The sequence below is a fragment of the Talpa occidentalis genome, unplaced genomic scaffold, assembly GCF_014898055.3.
Source record: "Talpa occidentalis isolate TD23 unplaced genomic scaffold, MPIMG_talOcc4v2.1, whole genome shotgun sequence".
Classification (NCBI taxonomy): Eukaryota; Metazoa; Chordata; class Mammalia; order Eulipotyphla; family Talpidae; genus Talpa; species Talpa occidentalis.
Window position 1 is genome coordinate 4,341,717 of NW_026555331.1, and position 20,900 is coordinate 4,362,616.

General features: G+C 56.0%; 1 protein-coding gene across 1 annotated transcript; it reads right to left on the reverse strand.

Moving 5' to 3' along the window:
* Nucleotides 1-1,609: 1,609 nt before the first annotated feature.
* On the reverse strand, nucleotides 1,610-4,907 carry CHRAC1 (chromatin accessibility complex subunit 1). The gene is given in 4 exon segments (XM_037499954.2): nucleotides 1,610-2,812; nucleotides 3,432-3,558; nucleotides 4,728-4,813; nucleotides 4,816-4,907. Coding segments are annotated over 4 exon segments (387 nt in total). The 5' UTR covers nucleotides 4,874-4,907; the 3' UTR covers nucleotides 1,610-2,696.
* Nucleotides 4,908-20,900: the final 15,993 nt, after the last annotated feature.

Consider the following 20,900-nt stretch of genomic DNA (forward strand, 5'->3'; position numbering starts at 1 on the left):
GCCCCGGCCTGCCACGTCCCAGGCATGCCTTGGACTCCTACCTGAGCTTCTGTTCCCTTCTCTGTGTAACGTGACTCCACCCGCCGCTGCGAGAGAGGAACAGGAAGAGGAACAGAGCACCAGCTCCCGACAGCCATTCCGGCGTCAGCGCTTTAACACTGACCAGGAAAAGGACACTCGCCTTCCTAAGACTAGGCGGTGGGAGAAGACCTGCAAAGACGGGGAGGAAGCCACTGAGGAAGCACCTGGAAGACTAGCATGTGGTTCAAGGAGAAGTAGGAAGGGTGTGCGCGCCCCACACCTCTGGAGCTCAAGGCTTACATGGGTGCAGGATGCTTCAGCCGGTTCGTCCGCTTTCTTCCCCGTAAGGGGTGTCTTAAGCAGCGTCACACTGCTGCAGGCAGGGAGACTGGAGCCCACCTACAGTGCTGAGAAGGCGGTGACACTGAATGTTGTGCCTCTGGGTGTGATTTTAGATACAACAACAAAAAAAGCATCCTCCAAGAAAAAAATTGGACTTCCTCAAAATTAAGAACTTCTGAAGAGAAAATAAGCAGAATTTCTGCTCTTGAAAGATGCTTTTAAAACGGACCACAGACTGGGAGAAAATATCTACGAGTCACAGTCACAAAGGACCTGTATTCAGAATGGCGAACTCTCAAAACTCAACAAAAAGACAACCCAGTGAAGAGACGGGTCAAACGTGTGTGCTTCCCGGAAGACCCACAGATGGTAGCTATACATGGAAAGCTGCTCGACACCATCTGTCGGGAAGAGAATGCAAAGCACACCCGCCAAGGTTTAACACAAAAGCCGAGAGCAAGTTTTGCAGAGGAAGCAGAGCAAGGAACTCTGCTTCGCGCTGGCGGGAAGACGGCACCGCCACTTGAGAGAAGTGTGGCAGTTCCTTCCAAATGCTCAAGTCTGCCTCTAAGCGTATTCTCCAGTGAGATGAGCTCCTGCGTCCGCACAGTCCCTGTACACAGGTGTGTCTAGGGCTCTGTTGGCAGCTGCCAAGGTCTAGAGGCACACTGAGAATGACCCAACTCTCCACACTGGCGTATCCAGAGTGGGCGCTGCCTCAGTGACGAGGACGACTATGGCACCTGCAACAAACTGGAGACCCTCAGGTGCATTCCCCACACCTGGAACACCAGACTCGGCCGCGCGCGGTGCAAGGCCATCGATGGCACTGTGGAGAGACAGCGGACACCAACCAGCCTACTCTCTCCGGATGGGCTGGAAACTGAGAATGGCTCTTACATTCTTACATGGCTGGAAGAAATCAAAAAATGTCATGACTCATGAAAATTATGCAAAATTCAAATTTCAGAAATAAACTTTGAATACAGCCACACTCGCTCCTGTATGTATTCTCTAAGTGGCTCTTCTAGAACCAGCAGAGCTGAGCAGCTATAACAGATCACACATCCCACAAATTGAAATATTTTTGCATGGGCCTTTCCAGAAAGTCTGCTGATTCCTGCTGCAGGAGCAAGAATAGCTCAGTGGCTGCAAAGATAAAGGGCAGATGCATTTCACCAGGAGGGGCTGGTGGGGAGGTGGCAGGATGGCTGGGGCCTTTGTTGCTGGGGCGGCGCCATGACTCGCATCGTCCAAACTCAGAACCACAAACCAAAAACTGGGTTTTGGAATATTTTATTTCAAACTCACAAAACATGAAGGACAGAGAATATCTGTGGTCGCCTGAGAACAGGACTGACACCCAAGGGGGGAAAAGGGGGGTGGTGGGCTGTGGATATCTTCATTGGTTACACACCCAGCAGACTGGACTCTAAAAGGTGATTTTACAAAATACAAATTGTTTTTGAAAGAGTGAGGAGTGTCAGAAACTAACCCTATGTAAAAAAAAATTAGGGCTTGGGTGGGGGTGTCAAAATAAAAATTGGGCCTATGGCTCTTATCTCTTTGTAGATAGTGGAAATCCTGAGGATATACAGAAGCGGACAGTAAAATGTGAGTTATCATCAACATACAAAATGTTTTTAAAAAATACGCTTATTCAGAAGAAATAATTCTTGTACCCAATAATTTGGTTTGGAATTTTTTTCTGGGGATGAAAGTGTTGGAAATGCTTTTTTTAAATATCACAAGTCCAAGAGAATAAGCAAGGCATTAGAATAGTTTCAAGACTAGTCCCACAAAATTTTACTGTAAAAATATGTCCAGTTCTTTAATAAGAAAATCTTATTTGCTTACAGTTTAAAAAATGGACTTTGGACCGTCAAAACAGGTTTTGAAGTACAAAAACGCAAATGTAACACGCTACCCACAAACTCTGTACTAGCAAAAGCTCAACCAAGCTGTTTACAAGAATTTCAAAATATACATACATGAATTTACACAACTGATATCGTAAGCTCTTCAAAATCTACCTATAAACTAAAAACCCAAACTATCTTTGCCTCCAGAGCCTCCCGCTGCGCTTTGCTTAGTACCGTGGCTCTCCCGGCCCCTCCGCCGCAGCAGAGGCCTGTCAGAGAGAGGCTGCTGTCTGGGTTACTCTCCTTTTGGCCACGAGGGTAGGTGCATCAGAGGTTCCGGCGCGGCCGAGAAAGAATGGAAACATCTCTGAGGGGAGGCTCGAGGCGCAGCAGTGCGCTCCCTCCGCAGTGTGGAGCTGATGTGGAGGGCCCTCAGCAGCAGGCTGATTTTTAAAGCACTTCTTTTTTGGTTTAGGACTCTGCTTCGTCTTCACTTGCATCATTGTCATTCTCTTCCTCATCTTCTTCCCTCTTCTCTTTAAGCATTTTCAGATATTTGCTAGCTAAAATCTTCTTTGGTAATATATCTTAAAAACATAAATCTGGCATCAGCAATTGGTTATGGTAGACCATGAACACAGCAATGCAAATTTCAAATGCACTAATTCCTATTTTCCAAAATAAGACAAAAATTGACTACACATCTGGGTGAGGTAGCAGGAGACTTGCACTGTCTTCCTGACCAATGCTAATGGGCCCGTTTCCATTCCACCGACTAGTCGAAAACCCCGCGCTTCTGCAAGCCAGCAGCAACCCCCTGCCCAAGCCCAGACAGCAGACTGGCCCGACGGGCAGACTTAAGCTCTCTTCAGCTGTGGCCCACACAAATTGCCCACGGACACTACTGTCAGTTTCCCCGTTTCCGAGAACAGAGTTTTCCCTTCAGTGAGAGGACACCTGAAGGGGTGGGTCTGCAGGATCTACACCCAAACATCCCTGTGCAGATGTTGCTGCCATTATGGTTCCAGGTGGCCCACACTGCAGACATACTGAGAACTGCAAATGTCTCCCTGGGCAAGGTCAGGGCACACTTGGGCATCTGGGAAAAGCAGCAAGACGTTATTTCAACAAAAGCAGGGAAAAGGGGGGTAAAGGCTGCAAATTACTAAGTATTTTTATACTATGTTTCAAAGGCTAAGTAAGTACCTGCAAGAAACTGGAAGGTTTCCGATTCCTCTGCAGTATGTGACAGGTCATTGTAAGTGAGAGCTTTCTTTTCTTTTCCACTGCCATGTCTGTAGGAGTGGGTGGCTAGATACTGGACAAAGAGTTCCTAAAACAGAAGGAAAAGATAAAAGTGGTGGGCCTAGCGCCGCGCTGTGGAGCTGCCCGCAGCCTCTAACCGGCGGCCGGCGAGGGTCCCACATGGCGCGCAGACCTCGCCTGCCGCCCGCCGCTCCCTCAGCAGTGAACCTCGTCGGTCTGCCTGCTCTGCTCCCCGCTCTGGCTCTGGTGGATTCTCACCCTCCCGCGCTTCTGACTGTGCCCAGTGCTTGTGTAAATCAATCTTTTTTAAAAATGTGCTTTGAAAATTACCACAGAATTAAAGAAAGAAACGTAAGTTGAGAGGACCGCAAATGATCTCGATCCCTCAAATTACAGGAAATCACGGGAAATACGAAGTCAGAAAGCAAAGCCACATGGAGGCTGGTGGAGAAACAGCATCTCCCTGAAGCTCGGATTCTAACCTGCGGGGCGTGCTGAGGAGACTAACGCCAGGTCCACCCCCGCGGCGGAGGCGGAGGCCCCGGGGCGTGCGGCTCGGTCCCGGGCCGGGGAGGCAGGGGGTGCGCGGGAAGCCCCCTCCCGCGGCGCCCGGGGCCCGAGGCGGGGCTGCCGGTCTCGGCCGAGGCGGCCACGCGAGCCAGCGCCCGCCAGCGCCCGCGCGCCGCGGCGGGGGGACCGCGCCGCCGAGTACGGGCTTCCGGCCCCCGACGGGGCCAGCCCGGGGCGTCCACTGCCCCCGTGAGCAGCTCGGCCGCGCACGCCGAGACACAGAGCGGAAGGGAGACAAGGGCGGGCCGCGGGGCCCGAGGTCCCGGCGCCGCCGGAGAGCCCTGAGGAGATTCGCGCCAGCCAGCGTCGCAGCCCGGGCGACGACCGCCCGAGGCAGGGCGGGAGCGGCGCGCTGGCGAGGGAGCGAGCCCGGGGCAGGGCGGGAGCGGCGCGCGAAGCAGGGCGGGAGCGGCGCGCGAGGCAGACGGGAGCGGCGCGCTGGCCAGGGAGCGAGCCCGGGCAGGGCGGGAGCGGCGCGGGGTGGGCGGGCCAGCGAAGGAGGCGCGCGCGCGCGGCGTGGGCGGAGCGGAGGCGCCGCGCGGGGCGGCGCGCGCGTGCCCGCGGAGGGCGTCCGGCGGCGCGCAGGCCGGAGGGGCCTGGACGCTGCGGCGGAGCCGGGCGGGCGGGGACCCCCTCCCCTCGGTCCCCGCGCGTGGCCCGCCTCACCGTGGCCTTGGCCGTGAGCACCAGCGCCTCCTGGTTGATGCTGGACACCTCGGGGGAGCTCTTCATGATGACGCGAATGCGGGACAGGGCAGCGACACGAGCCGCTGCTCACCGCACTTGTCTTTGCCGGCGACCACGTCCGCCATCTTTGCGCCCCTGCCCCGGGGCGGCCGCCGGGGACCCGACCGCGAGCGCGCCTCCGCCCGCCGCCCGCCGCGAGGTGGCCGGCCGAGGGTGCAGGAGCGACGTCCCGCTGCCCCGTGGGAGTTGTAGTGTCGGGGAGGCGCGGCCGCGGGCACCCGCCGCCGCCTCGCCGGGGCTGGACTACAAGTCCCGTGGTGCCTCGCGCCAGCACGCCCCGAGGCTGCGCAGAAGGGCGACAGGGCGGGGGCGCGCGCCGCCCTCGGGGGCGGAGGGCGGGGGGGCGGGGGGCGGGCGCGTCCTCCCTCCCGCGGGGGTCGGGGCCCGGGATGAGGAGGCGCCGCCGCGGTGCGGCCAGGCCGGCTCGGGCCGCGCGGGGCGGGCAGCAGCGCGCAGGGGCTGCGGGGCTCCGGCCCTGCGGCGCGCGGGGGTCGAGGCGTGACCAGGCCGCGCCGGCGGGGTTTGCACGTGCTGAGCCTGCGCCGAGAGGGGGGCCCCTTGCCGAGAGGGGGGCGCTGCCGGAGGACACGGGGCCGAGGTCTAAGCGCCCCGGGGCGCTGGCGGCGCGTCCCCGACGGGAGCAGCGGGCGGGAGGCGCCTCGGCGGGGTGAGGCGAGGCCGCCGCCGGGGCGAGCCTGCCCAGGGCTGCCGGGTAGTGGAGCGAGCGGACGGACCGGGGCCACGTCTCCCGAGGAGAGGCGCGAGCCCAGCCAGGCCGACCGGGAGATGCCGTCGCCTGGAGCAGAACCAGGGCCGCGTCCACGGAGCCGCGGGGGGGCTGTCCCCGAGGAGGCGCCGACGAAGGGCCCGAGCGCTGCTGGCGAGTGAGCGGCGGCGCCGACCCGCCCTCAGCAGAGCTGCCCCGCAAGGGCGCTGGTCTCTCTGCGCGCCTGGGCCGGGTGGCTCGGCCCGGCCTGTGAAGCTGAGCGCCCAGCGCCTGGCCCTGTCAGCGGCGAGTCGTCCGGCGCCCGCCGCCCGCGTCCGTCAGGGGCCAGGGCCGCGGCCGCGGGGAGGGGAAGGCGCTGGCTCGCCTGCCGAGTCTCCTCCCGCTGCAGCGGCTGGTCAGGCCAGTCAACTTTGATGTCAGAGCTGATGTGGAAAGAGTCTAGAATATTCAGAGCCGGTCTTGTGTCACCCTCCTGACTTCTCGTCCGCCCGTCGCGTAGGTAGCGGTTCCAGCTGCCACTCGCGCTGGTGGAACTTGTTCCTGCGAGTTTAGTGGCTTCTGAAAATGACCTGCTCTCAGTCTTCCTGAGGAGCCGACCCCAGGGGAAAGTCCTCTCACAGCTGCCTCAGCAGTGACCCAGTAGCCTTAGCGCCTGCTGCGCGCTGCGTGCCTCAGGCGAAGGGTAAGAAGGCCGGCGGCAGCGCCAGCGCCATCAGGTCCTTGAAGAGTGTGTCATTTGATGTAGCTTTGTTACCAAGGTAATGAGGGGCCTCCCCAGTGGCGCAGCAGGTTGAGCGCAGCCTCTGCAGCGCGGGTTCGATTCCCGGCCCGCCAGGGAGATTCCCACATGGCGCGGCAGACTCCTGTCACGCCCGCTGCTCCCCTCGGCAGTGTACTTCGGTCCTTCTGCCTGTTCTGCTCCCTTCTCTGTCTCTGGTGAGTTCTCACCCTCCCGCACCTGTACCCAGTTCTTGTATAAGTAAATAAATCTTTAAAAAAAAAGTTAATGAGAAAGACGGCTTGATTCCCACCAGGCCCCTCGTCTGTGTGGTTTGCACATTCTCCCGTGTCCTCGTGAGTTTTTCCTGAAAACTCCGGTTTCCCCCCATGTGCCAGAGATGTGCTCGTGAGAGTCATTGGCATGTCTCCACCCTCTAGTCTCGGTAAGTGAGATGCTCCCTGCCGTGAAGGGGCACCCTGCCCAAGTGGGGTCCTGCCTTGCACCCTGACCTGGCTCCAGCCACCCAATACCCTGAGCTAGAACAAGAGGGTTGGAAAATGAGTGGATGAGGCATCCAAGCGACTGGCGCCCGAAGTGCTCTGGGGCTTTATTTACAACTTCGGCGCGTGTAAATGCGCCGTTGGAACTTAGCTCCGCCGCTCTTAACCTGTACTGAAACTGGTATTACACGCCCTTCCCGTCAAAGCCACACTCGCCCGGGACCCTCGGACCTGCTGGTCCCACCAGGCACAAGGGGCACAAGGGGCAGCCAGTGGGCAAGGCAGCTGTAGTCACCTCCCACGGAGCTTTCAAGTGCAAGGGAGACAGAAGGCAGGGCCTCTCCGACGGGGAGCGCTGTGTGGTGGGCCGCGGTGGGAGTGAGGGATCGGCCTGAGGAGCCGCTGGGCTCCGCAGAAGAGGAGGCAGAGCAGCCGTGCCTTGGGGAAGCAAGGCCGGTGGGAGGCCTGAGGCCTGGCGGTCCTGCTGAGCAATGGGAAGCGCAGCTTGGAAGTAGGGAGCAGGCCCCGCTGCAGCCCCGCCCCAGGAGGCTGTGCCCGCCTGCCCTTGCTGAGCAGAGGCCCGAGGCCCGTCAGCCCTGGGTTCAGCCCGGGCACTCCTTTCCCTTCACACTCCGGGCAGAACCTGCCACACAGGGGGCCTTTGGGTCACCGAGAAGCGGGCCGCCCTGTGGGTGTGTTTTCAAGCTCTCCGATGTTCTGTTTCTCAGGCTGTTCTGGGGTGAGAGTTGTCATTCTCTTCGGGCGCATTTGAGAGCGGGGGGGATAAGATGCGGACCGAGCACAGGAGAGGCATCTGGAGAGCAGAGGGAAGGAGGAAGAGGGAAGCAGCCGCAGTGGGGGTGGCAGGGGACCCTGAAGTCACTGTCACGCTGAGGAGGAGGAGGGCGGAGGAGACCCTCAGAAGAGGGGTGTGCGCACCTCTTCGAAATGAGCGCTCCAGCCTAGGGCCAGAGGCGGCAGGCGGGCCGCAGTGGAGGCTCTGGAGGCGCCCTGCGATGGGCAGGGGTCGGTGTCTGGGCAGGGGTCGGTGTCGCTGTCAGCTGGTCACCAGCCTCAGGAGGGAGCCGCTCGTGCTGAGGCGCGGTTCCCATCCTTGCCTGCGGCCTCCTGTCCCTGTAGCGCAGGACTCCAGACGCCGCTGGCTCCTGGCTGGGGCCGCAGCGGGAGGGAGGGCGGCGCACTGGCACTGCCCACGAGGTGGCCCTGCGCGGTGGGCGAGCGCCAGCAGCAGCTTCCCCCAGGGCTCTGCTCTGTGGCCGGTGGGCGCCGGGGCTCGGGCCGGGCAGCACCAGCCCTGCTCTCGCGCCCCCCCGGCAGTCCCGGCGTCCCGGAGAGCCGTTCTTGGGCCGGTCCCGCTCCGTCGCGAGCCGCGGCCGCTGCGCCAGCTTTCCTCATTGAAGGCTGGAACCAGCACCCACGGTGCTTGGAAGCGGGCCGGCGGGGACGGGCCGGGGCTGGGCATCTGAAGGGGTGGTGCCGTGCAGAGGCGGCCTCTCCGGCAGCAAGCCTGGCGCAACAGTCACTGCAGTTCCCCTCTGTCGCCGGCCGGCCGGAGTGCCCGCTGAAGGCAGCCTGCCGCCCAGGGCCCAGGGCTTGGCCCGAGTGGAGACTTGTGGGTAGGCTGCCTCGGATGGCGCTGCGGACCTTTCAGAAAGAGGAGCGAGCTGCTCGTGGCCTCCCACGTCTGTGCTCGCCCCACGCGATGCTTCTCCTCACCAGCTCTTTGCCCTGATGTTGGGGTTCTGGGAATTAGATCGGGGGGGAGTTGGTGGGATGCAAGAAAACCTTAAACCCCGCACTTTGTCCGTGAAGGCCACCCCTCTCCCCACCTTGCCTGAGGAGATTGTCTTTGGCTGCTTGAAGTGCTGTTAATGAGCTCACCAGCAGTTCTCACCTGGCAGGGGCATGCTGCCCTTGATCCAGGCTTCTCCTCGATCCAGTCTCTAACTGGAGCCGGATCCCCACATGCCCAGGGAAACCACTGCAAAACCCAGCACGCTGAAGGCGCAGTGGGATATTCTTGCACTTGTAGCAGAAGAAATTGGGGAGATTCTAAGGTGTCAGGTGGCTGGAGAGAGCCTAAGTCGGCTTGAGCTGAACTTGTCAGCAGAGCTGACTTGGCAGAGATTCTGCATCTGGGAGCGCCTGAGGGTTTGCTTCACCTGGGCAGAGTGAGTTGGGCCTTCTGGCCTACCCTGGGGGCTTTGTTGACTTTCAGGGACTCCCTGATCTTCATTCCCCTGGGCCGCTCTGGCCCCTGATAACAGCAGAAAAGATAACTGGGGTGTCTGTGTAGATGGCGCTTTGTGGGGAGTGGGCACAGCGGGTGGAGCAGGGCAGCAGCTTCACATTTGCGATGACCCTGGTGGAGAGCGAATGCCAGGCGGGGAGAGCCCCTGTGACCCGAGCTGTAATGCACCATGGGGGGGGGGTGGTGGCGGGGGAGGTTGATGTATACACAATGCCAGCCTTGGGCAAGCCCCAGGGGCACAAGTGAGTGGCCTGAGTCCCAGAGCACCTCCCCCACCTCACAATAATGACCTCATGGGGATTCTTTGTGGGCAGAAAAGCAAAGAAGAGGGCCTCCCTGGTGGTGTAAGGGTTAAATCTCAGCACTAGGAAGCTGTCAGCAGTTCGATTTCCAGCCAGGGAGCAAACCCACAGGTGCCCTAGACCTCTCCTGTCTCCCCACTGCTCCCCTCAGCAGTGGATTTCAGTAGATCTGCCTGTTGTGTTCCCCACTCTGTCTCTGGTGGATCCTCTCACCCCCCGCATCTCTGGTATGCACTCCAGTTCTTGTACATATAAATAAATCTTTTTTTAAAAAAAATAAAGGCAGGGAATGGTTAGTAAGTTAGACACCAACCAGTGTCTACCAAAGTCCCGCCGTTGCCCAAGATGGCGCTCGCGCATCTAGCGTGACGAGTGGGGAGGTCGGGCCGCGCTGGCCTTGCCGCGGCACAGTCAGTGCCACATGAGCCGCGTGCTTCTGTGTTTGCCACCGGCCCCTCCCTCTCTCACTTACCTGTTTTACCCACTTCACTGCCTGCTTGGCCCCTGATTTAGGACATTGTTTTCTAGAGGGATCTGCATGCTTGTTTCTCCTACTGGGCTGGCACAGTCTTGGCATGAAAATGGAAATGGAAAAAAAACCAAACAAACAAAAAAGGCCCATCCAAAATAGCTGGGTTTATTACAGGAGAGAAGAGGCAAAGTCTTCGCCATCAGAAAGACCCGAGCCCAGTCATCCCTCTGGCCTCCTAGCTCCCCCAGTCCGGTTCTCAGTTTCCTCGTTGGTGAAAGGGGGGTGATAGCATCTGGCCTCAGCATCGCCAAGAAGCACATGTGAACTCACACATAAAGCCCCAGGCCAAAGCCACGGAAGCCCCCAGTCCCTTCTCCGAGGGGGACAACCTAACTTGAAATGAAGTTGGGATAGAATTAGGAAGGCAGGGCCTCCCTGGTGGCGCAGCGGGTTGAGCGCCATGCTGTGAAGCTGTCCGCAGGTTCTGCAGTGCAGGTTTGATCCCGGCCAGCTGGCGAGAATACCACATGGCGCAGCAGACCTCTCCTGTCGCGCCCGCTGCTCCCCTCAGCAGTGGATTTCTGTCATCTGCCTGTTCTGCTCCCCACTCTGTCTCTGGTGAATCCTCTCACTCTCCTGTGTCTCTGGCCTGTACCCAGCTCTTGTATAAAAATAAATAAATCTTAAAAAAAAAAAGCATCAGGAAGGCAGGGCCTCCCTGGTGGTACAAGAGGTTAAGATGCAGCACCATGAAGCCATCAGCAGCCTCTGCAGCACGAGTTCAATCCTGGCCAGGGAGCAGACCCACCTGGAGCAGCAGACCTCTCCTGTCTCCCCATCGCTCCCCTCAGCAGTGGATTTCAGTGGATCCGCCTGTTCTGCTCCCTGCTCTGTCTCTGGGGAATCCTCTCACCCACTGCATCTCTGGTCTACACCCCAGCTCTTGTATGCATAAATAAATAAATCTTTAAAAAAAAAAAAGAATTAGGAAGGGAGATTTTAAGAGCTGAGGTCATGTCTTACTATCTGCATGGCTGGAAGTGCTTAGTAAATATTTAATAATGATAATAATGATCATTTAGCTCTGTAGAATATCATTACACAAATTATAAAATGTAAGTTATGCCAGACTGTCATTACGGATCAGGCCTGAACCCAGGGAGAATGAGGAGCACACCAGAGCCCACTCTAGGGCGACCGCAGCCGAGAGAGCCTGAGAGCCCCACGCGGGGTGGGGGGATTGTGGGAGGCCTGGCATCTTGGCAAGAGGGCAGAGGGAGCAGTCTGGACCACAGGGAGAAGTTGTGGGAGCCAGGCCACAGAGCCAGGAGGTCCCGGATGGGCTGTGGACACGGCATTGAGCTTTCGGCAGATCAACAAGAGCTGATATATGATAAAAAAACAGTAACAATAATACATGATATAGGGGTCTTCCTGGTGGCACAAGGGGGTAAGTCTCAGCACTATGAAGCTATCTGCAGCCACTGTAGCACGAGTTCGATCCCCAGCCAGGGAGCTGACCCACCTGGCACAGCAGACCTCTCCTGTCTCCCCGCTGCTCCCCTCAGCAGTGTATTTCAGTCAATCTGCCTATTCTGCTCCCCACTCTGTCTCTGGTGAATCCTCTCACCCACCCCCCGACACCTCGGCCTGTACCCAGTTCTTGAATGCATAAATAAATCTTTAAAAAAATAAAATAAAGCTGACCTTTGAAGCCATGTTTAAATGTAGAATTCAGTGGCGTCAAGCACATTACATTGTCTTGCAGCCTCCAGAATTTTCTCATGTCTACAAACTGAACCTCTGTCCCCATAAACACCCCAATCCCTGGCAACACTCTCCCACCCTCTGTGTCTGTGATCCCGGCTGCTGTGGTGGCTATGGAGGAGGGGGCTTGCCACGCCGTCCTTCAGTGGCTGACGTCACCCAGCATGTTTCCAAGTTTCGCCCCATTTTAACATGTTAGAATCGCCTTCCTTGTTAATAATGTTCCATTGTGTGTACACAACACCTGTTTTCAGTTTTTTAATCTGTCCACCCTTGGTGAACTCTTGGGCCACTTCTCCCTTTTGACTACTCTGAATGGCACTGCTGTGACCCAGGGTGTGGGGTGCTGAGGCTCTGCTTCCAGCTGCTTGGGGCAGCTGCCAGGAAGCACAGTTGCTGGGTCACGTGGTCATTCTATGTTTAATTTCGGAGGCACCACCGCACTGATTTTTGCAACAGCTGCACCATTTTACATTCCCACCAGCAGTGTGTGTGGGCTCCAATTTCTCCACATTCTACCTAGTTCTTATTTTCTGTTTTTTCCCTGAAAACATCGCCATGGGCGTGAAGTCATAGCTCATGGTGTGGCTGCGTGTTTCTGTGCTCATTAGTGAGTTCAGTGTATTTTCACAGGTTTATTGGCCATTTGTACATCTTCTTTGGAGAAATGTCCATTTAAGTCCTTTACTCATTTGTGTGCGCGTGTGTGTGTAGTTGAGTTGTAGGAGTTCTTTTTTTTTTTTTAAGATTTATTTATTGGGCCTCCCCTGGTGGCGCAGACAGTTGAACAAGGCACTGTGAAGCTATCCACAGCCTCTGCAGCACCAATTCGATCCCGGCCTGCCAGCGAGGTTCCCACATGGTGCAGCAGACCTCTCCTGTCATGCCTGCTGTTCCCCTCAGCAGTGTATTTTGTCAGTCTGCCTGTTCTGTTCCCCGCTCTGTCTCTGGTGCATCCCTTCACCCTTCCGCGCATCTGGCCTGTACCCCAGTTCTTGTATAAATAAATCTTTTTTTTAAAGATTTATTTATGCATACAGAGCTGGGGTGCAGGCCAGAGGTGCAGGAGTGAGAGGATGCACCAGAGACAGAATGGGGAGCAGAACAGGCAGATCTACTGAAATACACTGCTGAGGGGAGCAGCGGGGAGACAGGAGAGGTCTGTTGTGCTGTGTATGTCAGCTCCCAGGCCGGGAATCGAACTCAGGCTTAACCTGAGACTTAACCCCTAGGCCACCAGGGAGGCCCTTGGGATGAATTTTTCTATTTCTGCAAAAGGTGGTGGTTGAAGGGGCCTCCCTGGTAGTGCAAGGGGTTAAGACACAACCTATGAAGCTATCCGCAACCACTGCATCGTGAATTCAATCCCCGGCCAGGGAGCTACCCACATGGCACAGCAGACCGCTCCTGACTCATCTGCTGCTCCCCTCAGCAGTGTATTTCAGTGGATCTGCCTGTTCTGTTCCCCACTCTGTTTCTGGTGAATCCTCTCACACACACCCCATACCTCTGGCCTATACCCCAGTTCTTGTATGCATAAATAAATACATCTTTAAAAAAAAAAAGTGGTGGCTGAAGTCAAGGGCAAGTTACTCAGTCTTGCTGGGTGTCTCCCATGGATACAGGAGGTACACGTGTCATTATTAAGTTTCATTTTGGCTTTTAATCTTGCCATCCGGTCTGATGCTTGAACCCAGAGGGGTAAAGGATTCCCTTTGCACAGGTGACCAGACGGGAGTGTTGCTATCCCATGCCATCTGCGTTAGCGGTGACATCGGAAGGAAGGCTGGCCACAGTCCCATCTGTGGTTAGGACTGCAGGGAGGCAATGGCCAGGATGCAAGCCCAGCCGGGGGGAGCCGTGCGAAGGGATAAGGGGCAGGTAGGAGTCAGAATCAGCTTTGACGCAGGAAGTGCACCATTATATCCATGGAGCCTGCCCTCGGGTCTGTAGAATTGAGTTCTTGACTCATAACCCACAAAACTCTTAATTCTACCCACAGGGATTAGGCTCAGAAACCCCTGGCAGGGATCAGGGCCCCCAGAGCTCAAAGCAATGACCCAGGTGGGACTAGAGTGAGCCCAGGAGCCCTTGAAAGGGAAAGAGGAAGAGGCGGGCAGAGAGAGGCCAGGAAAGCGGAAGCAGCAGGAGGAGAGGCTTACTGGCTTGGGAGAGGGGAGGGCCTGACAGCCTGTGGGGATGTGGGGCCTCGGTCCCACATCTGCAAGGAACCTCACTCCTTCCAAGATGCAGACGAGCTCAGAATGGCCGTGCCCCTCGGCTTTCCCCCCTCCTCCCCGACACCCTCACTCGCTCAGCCTCTATCTCCCCGCAATTCCAGCAACAGAAGGCCAGTACCCTCCGCAGCTCCCTCGCCTGGGGGTGAGGGTGGGGCACCCCAGCCCTGCTTTCTGGAGTCCTGGCACTGGTCTTTTCCCGCCTGAGGCTTGAACATGGGCAGGATGGCAAAGCTGCATAAAGGCCGAGCTGCTTGGCTTGGCCCAAGGAAAGCTCAGATATGCGAGTGCGTGTTCAAGAAAAAACACCAAGTGCTGACCCACTTTTTCCTGGCTGCTCCGGCTCAGACACATCCCTCTAAAAGGAAATTTATTTCCAGTACACGCTGTTCCCAGGGCTGACATCACCACCTCCGCGGGCAGGAGTGGGACTTACTGGAGCACTCGGTGCATCCAGCATCTGATAATGGAGCCGACGTTCTGCACGGAGCTGGGGTTTGCTTTGTTTTTCCTGCGTCGGCCTGGAGTGGAGGGGCTGAGGTTTGGTCAGAAGGGCTGCACAGTGGTCACCCACAGCCTGGTCCTCCAGGGTAAGCCTTGGGGTCACAAAATAGGACAACTGCCTTATGGCACAGACACCAAAGCTGCCCGGTTCCTGGGACCAAGGTGCCCCTGGAAGACCTCCCAGGGCCTGTGTCTGGAAAGGCCTGGGTGGGTCCAGGTGGTGGCCCTGAGCCGTCTCTGAGGCCCACCTGCACCCCGAGGCGAGATGCAGCAGGTAAGGGGCGAGATCGAGAACTTGGACTGGAGTTGGACTGCTGAGGCCTGGGCTCTCCGCTTACTGAGGAAGGACCTCACGTGAGGCTCCCTTGTCCCCCTGTAAATGGGGGTGGTGTCAGTTTCCTATTGTGGCTGTAAAAAGTCACCCCAGTTGCTTAAACAGCACACGTTCATTATCTGTACATTCTGGAGGACAGAGGCCTGAAATCAGAGCATCATCAGGACTGAGTGCCTCCTGCAGGCCGGCGGGGAGGCTGCTGCAGGACCCCAAGACCCAACCCTGAGGGCCAAGCCTCCTGCTGGGGAGCCCCAGGCTAGCAGGAATTCAGCCAATAGCGGGAAAAACAGCCTCCAGCTGCAGAGGCTTCTGGCTCTCAGGCAAGGACTCCAGAGCCAGCTGAAACCTGTTGGCTGCCTGAGGAGGATGGCAGAGGCTGACCCAGAAGCCACCGGGCCCCATCCCGCATGTGCGCCGCCGCTGTAGCAGAGCACCACAGACGGAGGTGCCCCAGGGGCGAGGCCTAGTTTCTCCCAGGGCTCTGCTGGGCTTGCAGGCGCCCCCCTCTCGCTGTGTCTGCTCGAGGGCTTTCCTCTCTGCCTGTCTGGGCCGTAATCTCCTTTTCTTCTGAGGACACCAGCCAGATTGAGTTAGGGTCCCCCTTTTAACACTCTTACCTCTGTAAGGGTCCTGCTTCCAAATGCTGAGCCCTGGGGCGAAGGCGTTGACATGCAACGCTGGGAGGGACCATTCTGCCCGGGGCTTCGCAGGCCAGCGAGTCAGCCTGAGGCTCTGCTTCACGTTCAAAGGCAATGAAAAAGGAGGAGCTCCTAGTGGAGCATCTTGGCCATCTGTCGGATGGACACCCCCATCTGGGCGTTCACCCCCGCTGGGAAATGGAGCCCTTCTCTGCCTTTGAGGCACTGAGCTGAGACTCAGGAGCATAGAATTCAGGGGTCACACACCCAAACCCAAAGGAGACTCCCAGTCATCCTAGGGTGTCCCGGAACCCCCCGGAGAGGCGCTGCCCGCCCTGTCTTCAGCCTGTGAGGCCAAGAGCCGCCCACTCCCTGGGGACTGAGGAGGCCTCTTTAGGAAAGAGAAGACCAACGTGTCCCGAGCTGCCAGTGCAAATGCCTCTGAGCCCGCACCGGCCTCCAGGGCGCCTCCGCCCGCCAATGCCGCCACTTGGGGGGGGGGGGTTTCCTTTTGGGGACTTTGTAGTTTTTATACCAAATACTGTTTCAAGATTCAGAATTTTAAAAATTTTTTTTGCTCTTTGCTTATTTACAAATAATTAAAAAAAATAACCACTGTGCTGAGATAAAATCCACACGCCAGAAAATCCCTGAGGGCGTGGGCGGTAGTCGCGCGTGTTCACACCGGCGCGGGCCTGCGGGTGCGTCTGGGTCTTCATCCGGCCACTTTAGAATGTGTTCATCGCCCCAAAATCAGCCCCATGCCTGTTAGCAGAGCCTCCTCGTTGTTCCCGGCACCCCCAGGTCTGTCTTCTGACTCTAGACTTCCCTGTCTGGGCGTCCCCTGTGGGGGGCCTTTTATGATGTGTGACCTTGGAGCCCGGCTGCTCTCACTAACAGGCGACCCCGGGTTCACGCGTGCTGTGGGGTCACGTCATGCCCTCTGTTGTTGAGGGGGCATGAGGGCCCACTTGAGGGACCCGTGGGTCGTTTCCTCCTCGGCCTCGGGGAGCGCTGCTGTGGCTGCTCCCGTGGGGCACGGGCCAGGGTTTTCACTCCTTGGGCGTCTGGGAGTGGAATCGTGGGTCCTGGGGCGCTGCTGCGCTTCACCTTTTGAGGAGTTGCCAGATTGTTTCCCACTTTCCAGCCCCACTAGCAGTCGGGAGGTCCCCAGCTTCTCTCCACCCTCCACACAAGCACCTCAGCTGTCTGTTAATTCTGGTCGCGCTGGCGGGAGGTGCGGGGCCTCCCGTGGCCTTAGTCAGCATTTTCCTGATGCCAAGTGTCTTTTTGTGCTAGTTGGTCATTTTTTTGGAGAAATATCTAGCCAGAAGATTCTTTTTCTACTTTTCAGTCGGGCCATTTGAGTTGTCACAGTCCAGCAGGTGTGTGGATGTAGCGCTTTCTCGGTACATGTTTGCAGTTTTTCTTCATTCTGGGTCCTGTCCCTTCTGTTCTGGTGCTGTCTCCTCACTTTCTTTCTTTCTTTTTTTTTTTAAAAAAGATTTATTTATTTATGCAAGAACCAGGGTACAGGCCAGAGGCGCTGGAGGGTGAGAGGATTCACTAGAGACAGAGTGGGGAACAGAACAGGCAGAAGGACTGAAATACACAGCTGAGGAGAGCAGTGGGTGAGACAAGAGGTCTGCCATGCCATGTGGGTATCTCCCTGGCTGGCTGGGAATTGAACCCATACTTCAGAGGCTGTGGACAGCTTCACAGCACTGCGCTCAACCCACTGCACCAGCAGGGAAGCCCTCTTGTGTCTGTTTTTATGCAAATGCCATACTGGTTTGAATATTGTAGCTTTGTCATAAAGCTTAAATTCAGAAGTGTGATTCCTCAAGTTTTGTTCTTTTTCAGGCTACCCAGGGCTTTTATGAGTCCTGGAAATTTTTATGACTTTATTCTATTTATGTGAAACATGCCTTTAAAAGCTTGATAGGGATTGAACTGAATCTGCAGATCATTTTGCATCATATGGACATCTTAGCCATATTAATTCTTCAATTCATGAACAGGGAATATCTTTCCAGTTGTAGAAGAGCACTGGTCATACTGTCAGCACTCAGTACCCGATAGTCATGAAGAGGAGAGATCTGTTCCCTCATAGCCGGTGCCTTGACCCCTTGAGCTCTCCCCGGGCCTTCAGGTCATCCTCGCATCTCAGGGGTTCTGATTCAAGCTTGCTTTCCCAAGATGCACCCCATATTCTATGACCATTTCTCTTTTACTTATGCGATAACCATCCACTGAAGTCTTCACCTGCTCCCCGTCTCTGCTGGAGAGGAAGCTCGAGAGGTGGCTTGAGTCAGATGTGCGGACAGTCAAGCAGAGTGTGCGGCGGAAGTCTCAGGACCGGGAGATAGAGGTGACTGAAGGAGCCTCCAGGACAGAGGAATGGCCTCTGCCGGAGGAGGAAAGGGAGGTTGCCCAAAGGGTGAAGGAGACTGAATTAAGACTCGGTGAGTGAGTAGGCCTCCCCTGGCGGCGCAGGCGGTTGAGCGCCGCGCTGTGAAGCTGTCCACAGCCTCTGCAGCGCTGCTTCAATCCCGGCCAGCTGGCGAGGGTCCCACATGGCGCGGCAGACCTCTCCTGTCGCGCCCGCTGTTCCCCTCAGCAGTGTATTTGGTCAGTCTGCCTGTTCTGCTCCCCGCTCTGTCTCTGGTCACCCTCCTGTGCATCTGGCCTGTACCCCAGTTCTTGTCTAAATAAATGAATAAATCTTAAAAAAAAAAAAAAAGACTCGGTGAGTAGAAATTTAATGGTCATGGTAGAGAAGAGAAAGAAAGAGAGCAGTGTCTGCAAGAACCCAGCCGTTGGGAAGGTGACATTCAGAAGCTGGAGTAGTTGAGCATGCTGGGACCACCGCGTGAGGGTCGAGACGCTAGGGGCGAGGCTGGGCTGGCAGGCAGGGAGCAGTTTTTAAAGCAACCCTCTGGAGGTCTAAGTCTCATGGCCTACACAGCACTGGTCAGAAGAGCACGCTTTGGTGGCTTTTAGTGTTCATGGAGTTGAAAACAACCGGACAGCAATTTTTGAAATCCGTGTAAGGTCCTATTGAAGGTGGCCTCCCTGGTGCCCCCTAAAGTGCCTTTGGGAGGCTGTACACATACATGAAGACATGAAGCACAGGGTTTGAGTCCTGGCAGGAAAGAAAAAAGGCAGCAGCCTTTGCCCTGAGCAAGGCGTGAACTACAGCAAGTGTCTATGGATGGCGAGGGAGGGAAAGGAGCCTCCCAACACCCCCGCCCTGCACAGGCCAAACTCTGTAACTGGGCTTGGGTCTTGCTATCCAAGCAAAGGCCACTCTGTGGCCCCCGCAGGCCTTCTCCCATGGAGGTGGGACAGGCCAGGTGCCCAGAGGATCCCTGGGGAGGCAGCGAAAGGAGCCCTTGCAGAGAGCAGCTTAGGGTTCTTGTTTGCAGTGGTACTTTTTTAAGTGGTGGGGGGAGACTCAGGGGCAGGAACGGAGAACAAACGCCTTGGGCTCAGAGGCTGAGCTGAGCCGAGCCGCTCTCATGGAAGGCTTGTTTTCTTAGCTGCCCCACGATGATCTGGACGAGAGGATGAGGAGAGGAAATGGTTCTGCACGTACAGGCTGAGTTTCCTGTTCTCGGGCCAGGGGAGCAGTTGCTTTCCAAACTTGGCTGTGCTTTTAAAAATACACATTCAAGGCCACACCTCTGCTGTCCTCCAGGGAGTCTGGTCAGGTCCGGAAACGGGGCTGTATTTTTAACTGCCGGACTCTTTGTATCCTCCTTTGAATAATTGTTGGATAACTTGAAACTTGTGTCAAGTACAGTACAAATAGCTTGTTTTCCTGAACCATATTGACGCAGGAAGCTGTTGCCCGAACAGCCCTAAACAGTGATAGTGCGTATTTCCCCCAGCAGCTCACCTCTTCATCGCCACAGCTCACACACCGGGAAGTCACTGCTGATGCAGTGTTAGGTCTGGCCCTCCGCCTCCATTCAGCTCCTACCACCTGTTCCAGTAATTTGTTTTTGGCAAAACGATCTAGAATGTCCTCCTCTTCTTTAATCTAGAAGATCTACTCTGTCTTCCTTGGGCTCACAGATTCTGAAGCTCACAGGTCAATTATTTTATAGGATGTCCATTGTTTCTTCATGGTTAACTCCAGCCCCTGCATCGAGGGCAGGAATGTGGCAGAAGCGCGTGGTCCTGTCAGGCGGTGAGCGATTGAGATGATTATATTTGGCCCATGACCTTTGATTCAGCTTGACTGGAATCTTTTTTTGTTAAATTGAAGGATTGAGTCACGACTGACATACGTGCTGTGCAAGTTTAAGGCGTGCATTGTTGATATGATGCACTTTCGTGTTGTGTGACCTACACTCAAGCGTGGTGATGGATCACAGACGCCTGCATCTCCTCACGCAGCTGCCCTTCCTACCCTGCGGTCAGAACAGGTAAGATCTGCCGCCTCAGCGAGTCCCCGTGACACAGTGTCCTTGACTGTACTCACAGGCTGCCGGTGGATCCCCGGGTCTCTCCCCGGCCCACCCCTCTCCCACCTAGCTCCATCCTGCTGTTTCTCTCCCTCCCTCTCTCTCTTTTCTACTCTTTCTGTGAGTGATGTGAATCCTCTTCAGAGGAGGAAGGAAAGACATGGCTACAGCATGGATGACTGAGGTTTAGACCTGTTTAGGGGTGATATGTGACCACCAGGGAGGATTTCCCAGGGTCAGGCTTGTTGCTTCATTCTGGATGTGCTGACCCCGGCGATTCCTCCCAATGTGGGAAACTCAGCTGTGGCAATGGGCGTCTTGTGGGCAATTTGTGGCAGTGGGGCGTCTGCATTCGTTATTTCCTGAAAATTTTTTTACTTGATCAATGCTATTTGAATCATTTGATCTGTTATTTGAATAATTCAGATAGATCCTGCATCAAGTTCGCAGGGAGCAGACACATAGCCTCCATCTTCCCTTTAAAAAATAGCCTAATGCAATTCACACACACAAAAGGTATAAAGAATAATATCAATTAGATAATAATAGCTTGATTTTTAAGACACATTATTTCAAATTAGATTATATGTTATTGTATAGGCAACATATATAAATATACCAATATAATGTAATTCTCAACCCATCCAGTACGAGAATTAAGCCTATTCAGTTAAATCTCTTGTGAATTTTTTCCTAGCTTCGGTATTTTTCTTTTCCTAAATTTGCACAGAATACACTGCTGCCTCCCTTGATAGAGTGACAAAATCCAGGCCTCCCTGGTGGCGCAGGCAGCTGAGTGCAGTGCTGTGAAGCTGTTCGCAGCCTCTGCAGTGCGGGTTCGATCCCAGCCAGCCAGGGAGCTACCCACCTGGCACAGCAGACCCCTCCTGTCTCCCCGCTGCTCCCCTCAGCAGCGCATTTCAGTCAGTCTGCCTGCTCTGTTCCCCACTCTGTCTCTGGGGAATCCTCTCACCCCGCCATATCTCTGGCCTGTACCCCAGCTCTTGTATGCATAAATAAATAAACCTTTAAAAAGTGACAAAATCCTAGGTTTTTGAGGCAACTAGGTCCTCATTCAGGCCTGCAGGGATGGCTGGTGTTCCTTGAGTAGCTACCTAGCTTATTTTGCCACCTGGTGGTCAGATT